Raw genomic sequence first — 9842 nt, 5'->3', positions numbered from 1 at the left:
GACTGATATTTGCTCTATTATTTAACGCCACAAAAAGCATGTTAAGCAGGCGATAATTTGCACTGCTCTTGGTGGATTGCGCTGGTCATTATGGAAATGATCTGGCTGCATCTGTGTCTTTAAAACTCTGTGTATTGTCAGTAAATCACACACAGATTGTTCCCCTCCAATCTGTGCTTCTATGGAGTTGGGCTCAATGCTAATGTACCCTGTTTAGTAAATCTGGTATAAGTGGCTACTTAATCTTGATTAAATAAATTAAATCAGCGATTGAAATGCTAGATCAGAAATGTCAAATAAACTTGACCATTATTTCATACATTACTATCTGATATTATGTTTTTACAAATGCTACGACATGCACATTGTTTATATTAAATCCACAGTCCAGTGAAAGTGCAAATGAAGAACTGAATCTGTAAATCACTTGGATAGCTTTGGCAAATAAAGCCTTTCTGCGAAGGACACAGCGTGTTTATACTGTGGGAACTTTTTCCGCAAGACGCTAAATACGTATTAATACATACTTATCAATGCCGTTTCCAACAGAAATGAACACTAGAGGCGGTAAGCAAACACTTATAATCGTTTCCGTACACAGTTATGATTACAACGGAAAAAGCTTGCTCAGTAGCTCAGCCAGCACAAAACTGGACTTAAGATGTGGACATAACATAACTCATGATGAAAGAGCTGAAAGGTAAGAGATCGAAAAACAAGCTAAAACAGCATGCTTGTGATTGCGATTTTATGTCACATTCGCTTTTGCTCATACTATTGGGTAGGTTTGAGTGGAGTGCAGATCCCTGCTGACAAAAACAGCTAATACCAGCCTAGGCTGGTTGGCTGATCTTAGCTGGTTTAAGCTGGAAGTAGCTGGTTTTAGCTGGTCTCCCAGCCTGGCCAGGCATGTCAGGCTGGTTTAAGCTGGTGGTTTCCCAGCCTGACCAGCTAAGACCAGCCTGGCCAGGCTGGAAAAGTGGCCAAAACCCCTCTAAAACCAGCCTGCCTTCCAGCTATGACCAGCTAAAACCAGGCTGGTTGACCAGCTAAAACCAGCCAACCAGCCTAGGCTGGTTTTAGCTGTTTTTTCACCAGGGATGGTATGTTATTTTAAAACATTATGAAGCATTAGAGTTATAGCACCACTCAACGGACTCAAGTCAGAACAGCAGTGACATGAACAAAACCAACATCACATAAAACAGACTATATGTAAAGAATAATTGACGACGGGCCATTGAATTCTTAAAAAATAATGCACACCCGAGGTGGCGCTCCATCGAGTGTGCATCATTTTCGTAGAATTCAACGGCCCGAAGTCACACCATGGTTACCACACCGCAAGACATCGATCAGATGATTTATTTCAAGACATTTGTCCCATTTTTTTTTCCTTAAAACGCTTTTGTGAGTAGGATTAATTTCTTACGCAGCTCATCCAACGCCTTCGTTGCTAGTTCCAAAACGTCATTTTAGACCTAGTAATGACACTTGAGCTGTTGATAGCAAACTAATGCAGTTAATAATGAAGTTTAGACAGGCCAACAGACAGAAAGAGAGAGGGAGAGAGAGATTAAGCTGGTGATCTGTGCGCATCTCAAAAGTGATCGACAGCAGTGTCTCTACTAATAGTCAAACTTTAAGTTCATTTTCTTCAAAACCATGCTGTTGTTACCCCACTGGTGCGCTGTTTATGCAAGTAGTACACGGTGATAAACAAGTTTTAGGACGATATGACATTGCAATCAAATTAATAATAATATAATAATAATAAATGCGCTTAGGCAGTTTGGGGTGACTTGCCTGGAACGCTAATCGTGAGTCGTGGTTTTAAGTCATGATTTACGAGCTCAAAAACCTGCCTCAAATGCAGCGTTATACAACAGTTCTTTCTGGTCCTCGAATCTGATTGGCTGATAGGAGTGTAATATTAGAGCAATTTCAAAACTCCAACAGCCGCTTCACAGTTTGTAATCGTATCACTCTGCTTGCGGTACTTCTTTCAGTGAATATCATGGCGGACATCCGAATCCAGTATCATATTACAAATATTACTTATTAATATTTTTTGTGCCACGGAATGTAGTTTCAAGAAGTTTTCAGGTGAGAATGTACTTGTTTAAATATGCACTTTGTTAATAAAGATAACATCTATTTTAAAATTTGCTTCACGTTTTTGGACATCCAGATCGTCAGCGGGTGTTTAGCGCTCATGAATCCGCCAGAGAGCAACCTCAACACGATCAGATCTTCTAGAATTTATCCCTGGCTCTGATGTCTCTATAGTGTTAAACATGAGATGTAATTTGGGTAAAGTCTAACGGGCAGTCTTAGGTCTCATTAATCTATTATTTGTTCCAGAGAAGATAGTTTTGGCAAAATCTCATGTTTATGTAATTTATAACTGAATTGCCTGGCAACTTTTTTAATGACTGTTTTTATTGTTGTTGTTAATTAAATATTATTATTTAATTAATAAAATTTTATGTAAAAAAATATTTTATATTTAATAATAGTGTTTAGTATTAAGAAACGCTGTGTGTTTGTGATGTTGAATTTAGTTACATACTGTAGTTCCGCCATTAGACGACAAGAGATGTTTTTGTGTCAGCAGTAGAGACAGGACTTTTAAACTAAAAAGTTCTAAAGGCTTACAGTGGATGTCATTTTTAGCTTCAACAACAGCTTGATACGAGACCAGACCGATCTGAATGCTGTATCAAATGCAGGTAAGTTAATCACACTCGCTCAGTCTATCACTCTCATAATACTCTAATACAGTGAGCAACTCAACATTCCTCCATTAGAAGTTCTAAAGAGACATTTTGGAATTAATAACAGCCTGATTTGAATCTGTGGCAGAAGGAAGTAGTTTGCACAGAAGAGGACTTTTAAAGACACTCAATTGTGATTTTATTTATTTACACCCTCGTGCCATCGAACTGTTGTATAAATGCAATACCACATGATTAGACTTGAGATATGACCGTATATTGAATACATGAATATATGACTAGAGATATGACTGTATACCTAATCACAGCCATTGCCGATGTCTACTCGTGTGATATTGCTCATTCATCTGTTCCAGGCGGGAAAAAACGAACACTCTTTTAGCGCCACACAGTGGACCTTTCACATCGGATATGTCACGAAATATAAATGGTGGTACGTATTTCGCATCTTGTGAAAAAGGTTCCCATAAGTACATTTCATCATTAGATCAGGTTGCTACAACTAACACTTAGATCAGTGAACCAAATTACACCTGCCACATAGAGCAACAAAATGTGTACAATATTGTACATAACTGTTTGAAAAAGCAGACATTCTACTTCTAATCAATAACAGAATGTGCTTATATAGTCATAATAACTATTATATATAACTATTATGTCTGTGTTTTTGTACACTTTATACACATATTACTAGTTCTGTACCTTTCTTTAAAGAAATTGTTAAAAACTATTTACTGACCTTCATGTTGTTCCAAATTCGTATGACTTTTTTTCCTTGGCGAAACACAAAAGGTTGGTCTTTTCCATGCAATTTCAACAAACAGTGACTGAAGCTTTCAAGGGCAACAAAATAGTATAAAAGTAGCCCAAATGAGTCATGTGCTATATTTCATGTTTTTGAAGCCATATGATAGCTTTGGTGAGAAACAGACTGAAATCATCTACCCTATTATGTTCGTTAGAGACTGAATCATTATTTTGAATCAGATGTTTACAATGAATCAGTTCATCGGGTTCAAAATGGCAGTTTGATTGATCCGTTCACAAATCAAATGATTCATAAAAAGTAATTAAAAGCCCACTGTGGGACGATTTTTTAGTTACAAATAACATGTTAAGGCTGTTGTGTGATTTCAAAAGACAATAAGAAAAATAAAGCACACAAGTCATATTCACTAGTTTTATGCTTCATTTATAGTGCTTTTGTGTTCCACAGCAGAAAGAAAGTCACAATTTTGGAACAACATGAGTAATGATCACAGAATGTTTATTTTTGGACATACTATCACTTTAATATTGAAAAGAACCAAAATAGTTCATTTCTTTTGCTGCTGCCAAGACACACACTTCCTCCACAGGCGTAACTTGGACAAAAACAATGAGGAAAAAAGCCTCCTCCACTCAGAACTTCATTATAATGTCTTTCAGACAGAACCTTGCTCTAATTGGGAAAAATGGCTTTCTGTGCCATTGAGTACTCACCATATAATGGCCACAAAACCAGCATGTTTAATTAGCCAGTCATTTTTCGCAGTGGTTAAAACATCAACGCAATTTGCGAAGAAATTTCTCATTACTTAGTTTTCTTCTGCAGAGCCCAGCTACAAGCCTTTGCTTAATATGTTTCAGTCCATTTCTGTGTTTAAAGAAGACAAGTGGACAATTGTCAACAAGAACTTGGAATGTCACAGATTTTCTCAAATTCAGTCACGAAACTTGCACAGATTGTCTGCCAGTGTTTTTAAGCCACCTCAGAATGCTTGAAATGTAGGTAGGTACATTGCCTTGTACTACATTGGACACGATTTAAATGCTCTCTTTCTGTTCCAAACTGTTTTTCTTGTGAGGTTGATAGGCGCTAGTAGAGCCATTACTCAGGATAGACCCCTTAGTAATGCCTGTACTGACAGTGGACAATGGGAAACTCTCGTAACTCTCAGGCGGCCCCCAGCAGCGGCATCTTGAAAGCAACGATTTCAGTTCTTTCTGGAAGTTATTGTTCAGGAATCCATAGATGACTGGGTTCACACAAGTCGACGCCATAGCTGTGAGGTGACATGCTGAGAAAATGGCATCATGCTGGCAAACGGGAATTGCCTCGTGGTTCCAGTCAAAAATCGTGTTGAAGACATTCAGCGGCAGCCAACAGAGTGCGAACGCTGCTACAATCGCGGCTAGCATGGCATTGACTCGCTTTGAGCCTTTGGCTTTCTTCTGCCGTCCACCTCGAGCTCTTTCGACCATGTCTTTACGTCGACTTAGACGCAGGAATATGCGGAAATAACAAACGAGAATAAGTGCCAAGGGTAAGCAATACTGGCATAGCAACAGCGTTGTGGTATAAGTCAGCCGATTGCCCTCAGATGGCCATTGTTCAATGCAGATGAAGTGATCGCTAAATGGGTTGAAGGGAAGACTGAGATTGTGGAAGGGCGAGTTTGTGAGGATGTTGAACGAAAGGAACGGAAGGGAGATAAAACAAGCTATGATCCAGATAACCGCGACGGCCAGGTAGGAGTGTCTGACGACTGGTTTCCAACCGGTGGGATGGATGATGAGCTGGTGCCTTTCCAAGGCGATGAGTACCATTGAGAAAATCGAAACCGTTACAGACATACACTGGACAAACGGCGTCACCTTACACAAAGCCTCGCCCAAAATCCATCGATCCATAAGGGTGTAGATAATGGTGACTGGCAAGCACACCAAGCAAACAAGGATATCTGAGCACGAGAGGTTGACGATGAAGATGTTGGTCACGTTGCGCATCTCTTTCTGTCGTGTGATGACTAAAACCAGGCAAGTGTTGCCTACCAGGCCCACGGCTAACATGGTGCTGTATGCTACAATGAGGAAAGTAGTGCTGCTGAGGGAGGTTGGACATACGGGATCCTCTAATAGCCAAGAGCCGGAACTGTTGTTCAGATGAGAGCGCTCCATTGCCGTCATTTGCTGTAGTATCTCTTCAAATGAACGATGACCGCTCTGTCTGGCTTGTTCTCCAGGGAGGCGAGGAAGTGAAGCGGAATTGTCCAGCGTGAGGCTGTGCCTTCCTAACACCAATTTTCTTTTAGTTCCCAAGTTGTCTCATCTTGTTTTCTTGAATAGCGCAGAACTGCTGATCCTGGAAACCTGAGGACAGAACAATAAAGAAAGTTCTTAGTATCAGAGGAGAAACCGAAGCTGCAAAACATGACAAACATTATGAAATCCCCCCGCTCAGAAACATCATCTCCATTTAAACTGGGGCACATGCTCCCTTGAGATGTGTTGAATGCAGCTTCCACAAAATATAATGATTATCGTAAGTAAAATAAATAAATAAATAACACACACACACACACACACACACACACACACACACACATTTACTTTACTATCTAAATAAGGACATTACATAGACTTCCATTGTTTTTATATACAGATAGTTATACATTTTTTAACCTAAACCTACCCCTATACGACAACTTTCTGCATTTTTACAGTTTAAAAAAAAATTGTTTACTTTATACCAGTTTTACAAATGAGGACGTCCCCAAAGGGAGGCTTTTGGAGATTTTGTCAGGTTTTGCTCACTTTTGAATGCAAATTTGTCCCAAAATATGGTCAAGTAGGTACACACACACACACTGGTTTCCATTTTTTGTGGGACATTCCATAGACTTAATGGTTTTCATACTGTACAAACTGTATTTTCTATCCCCTTACCCTAACCCTACACCTAAGCCTACCCCTCACACAAAACTTTCTGCATTCAGCACTTCATTCTGTATGACTTTTATATGCTTGTTTCCTCATGGTCACCTAAAAAATGTCTCCACAAGGTCAAAATTTACTAGTTTTACTATGCTTGTGGGGACATTTAGTCCTCATAATGTAGGGAATACCAGGTACACCCACATACAAGTACACAAATGTCTTCTAACAAAACACATAAAAGTGTAACATTTGCATAAAATGTAATGTAACCAAAAAAATAAACAGAGACTAAATTAAAGAGAGGCAGTATGAGAATACAAAAAAAAAAAAACATAAATTAATACTTATTCAAACTTGTAAAACATGAAAAATCTGTGACCCAAAAATATGACATTAATTGGGGAAAAAATTGACAAAAAAGGGAAAAATCCTCATCCAAAAGCATCCAAATGAGCAAAAATACAGAATAAAAACAAACTCAAAAAGAAAAAAGGTCACACTCCTCAATGCTAAGAGGTTAACACTTTCCAACAAACATCAAGTCTAGAAGATACATTTTAACACACCATTCAGAATAAATAATCACCTCTTTTATGCAATAAAAAGAATAATTTACAATGCAATAAACAGGAAAATATAACTGGAGCAACTCGGCATTGTCCCTAAAACACCCATTCTCTATCAACTTTTCCAAACTTAGCAGAACAAAGAATTCCCACCACTGTTTTTTCAGGCTATAGTACCTACGCTACTGCACAAAGACAACAGGTATTTCATTCATTTTACTGTATAACTGATAATTACAATAAACAAATTACAACCTCAAATGCTTGCCAGTAAAACAGTCTGTGTATGAGAAGGCATTCATAGAAACTCCAGCCCAAGTCATTTTGTGACCGTCACACTATAATGAATCCCATTTCCAGAACTGCATGAAGTAAGGTGGCCTGGGGAAGGGAGGTATCCAAACCACATTAATGGGTCACTGGGGTTCCACAGGGACTTCACCATCCAGTTTGTTCTTCTACAATTACCCCATCAACTTTGGTCAGAAATCTTGGTGTAGTCGTCAATGACCAGCTGACCTTCAAAGACCACATTACTCAATCTTGCAGGTTTGCACTGCATAACATCAGAAAGATGAGGTCCTTTTTAATGCAGCATGCTACACAACTTCTTGCCCGGGCTCTTGTCATTTCTAGGCTAGACTCCTGCAGTGCTTTTCTGGCTGGACTTCCATCATGCTCAATCAAACCTCTACAAATAATTCAGAATGCAGCTGCACTGCTCTTCAACGAGCCCAAAAGAGCCCGTGTTACACCTTTCTTTATCTCCTTAAACTTGGTATTATGAGCACTTCCTGTGTCTGTTTGCCTCTTTAAGATGAATTGCTTTATGTATTCCCTAATTGTAAGTCACTTTGGATAAAAGCATCTGCAAAATGACTAAATGTAATGTAAAATGTAAGCAAACTTGCAATTGTGACTTATGAATAACTGTCATATTAACTCGCAGTTCTGAGAAATAAATTCAAATTTGCAATATAAACTCACAATTGTAAGACAATAGTCTTTTTCCCTTAGAAATTGGACTTTATAACTCGCAACTCTTATCTTACAATTCTGAGAAAATAAAAAAGTCAGAATTGTAAAAAAAAACCTTGCAATTGCAAGAAAAAAGTCAGAGTTGCACGTTTATCTTGCAGTTGTCACTTTTAACAAGCGATTGCAACTCTATATCCCACAATTATACATAATTGTGTTTAGATATAACTTAACATTGTGAGTTTACAAAAGGCACTCGAATTGCGAGAAAAGTAAATATTGCATCATAAAAAAAGTAATAAATAAATAAATAAAATGTATTCAGAAGTGATAATGTATGGAAGTCCGTTTCTGCCACTGAATAAAAAAAATGCTATTGCGACTTTATCAAATTTCTGATTTTTCTCAGAATTGCGTGATATAAACTTGCAATTGCGTGTCATAATTTTGAGATACAAACTTTTCAAACTTTTTCATACAATTCTGAGAGGAAAAGTCTAGTCTGGTCTATTCTAGTCTAGTCTAGTCTAATTTCTCAGATTTGCAAGTTTATGTCTCGCAATTCTGACTTTATAACTCACAGTTGCGAGTTCATATCACGCAATTTTGACTTCATTTCTCATAATTGCAAGTTTATATCTCACAATTCCGAGAAAAAAATTCAGAATTGCGTGATACAAATTCTGATACAAGACTTATTTTCTCAGAATTGATATAAACTCGCAACTGCAAGAATTTTTTTTTCAGTGGTTAAAATGGACTTCCATACAAACGGGCTTCCATTAGTCTACACTGGGTTAGTTCAATCAAATCATTTCTTTTGTAACCCATTCATTTCAGTCAAACATGTAACATTATATCAAAATGTTTAAGCTGCTTACTTCAATACAACAAAAATGCATCTCTCTCTATAATTTTTTGTTAAAAGTTAAGCTGAAATGAAGGATGGTTACATGATGGAGTTTGACTGAACTATATGTAGAGCTATGACGCTTATACTTTGTACACAATGCACGTCTCATAACAGTCGCATAAAAATAGGAAGCATATTGTTACAAATCAGAACAAAATGCAGACCTTTTCAAGTGATCTACATTAAAAGTGAAGCAAAGCGTATCTCTTTGTTCATAAAAACACCCTTATTAGAAAAATAGGACAGTGACAGACTGAAGCGCCTTGTTCTGTTCTTTGATATTTCTTTTGTTCTGCTCTTTTGGACTCTAGTCGTTTCATTACTTGAACGCATTCTCTTCACCTTCCTCTTTGTATTCAGCACACCAACACCAAAGCAGTGAATTATAAAACACTCTGTGGTAAATCTCTTTTCTGGACAATCTAACAAACACCCCAAAAATAATAAATACATCAGACAGGCAACAAACGCATCACACATTTTAACTTTGAGTGCAGATTGCGTCATGAATTTTTAAAGCAGCAACAGTGAAGTACTCTAATGAGTATCTATGTGTGTGTGTGTGTGTGTGTGTGTGTGTGTATGTGTGTACCTGGTATTCATCACGTTGTGGGGACCAAATGTCCCCACAAGGATAGGAATACCAGTAGATTTTGACCTTGTGGGGACATTTCTCAGGTCCCCATGAGGAAACAGGCTTATAAATCATGCACAATGAGTTTTTTTTGAGGAAGTAAAAGTGTGCACAATCTCCTGTGAGGGCTAGGTTTAGGTGTAGGGTAGGTGTAGGGCGATAGAAAATACGGTTTGTACAGTATAAAAACCATTACGCCTATGGAATGTCCCCATAAAACATGTAAACCCAACATGTGTGTGTGTGTGTGTGTGTGTGTGTGTGTGTGTGTGTGTGTGTGTGTGTGTGTGTGTGTGTGTGTGTGTGTGTGT

The 9842-nt window shown here is 38.1% G+C and overlaps 1 protein-coding gene across 1 annotated transcript; it reads right to left on the bottom strand.

Annotated features, from left to right (window-relative positions):
• Nucleotides 1–4547: 4547 nt before the first annotated feature.
• On the bottom strand, nucleotides 4548–5681 carry npy8br (neuropeptide Y receptor Y8b). Its single transcript, XM_073819745.1, has one exon. It carries the CDS (start codon nucleotides 5679–5681, stop codon nucleotides 4548–4550), a length of 1134 nt encoding a protein of 377 aa, XP_073675846.1.
• Between the last annotated feature and the right edge of the window lie 4161 nt (nucleotides 5682–9842).

Source organism: Garra rufa, chromosome 15 (genome assembly GCF_049309525.1).
Source record: "Garra rufa chromosome 15, GarRuf1.0, whole genome shotgun sequence".
Classification (NCBI taxonomy): domain Eukaryota; kingdom Metazoa; phylum Chordata; class Actinopteri; order Cypriniformes; family Cyprinidae; genus Garra; species Garra rufa.
This window is presented reverse-complemented; position numbering and strand designations above follow the sequence as displayed.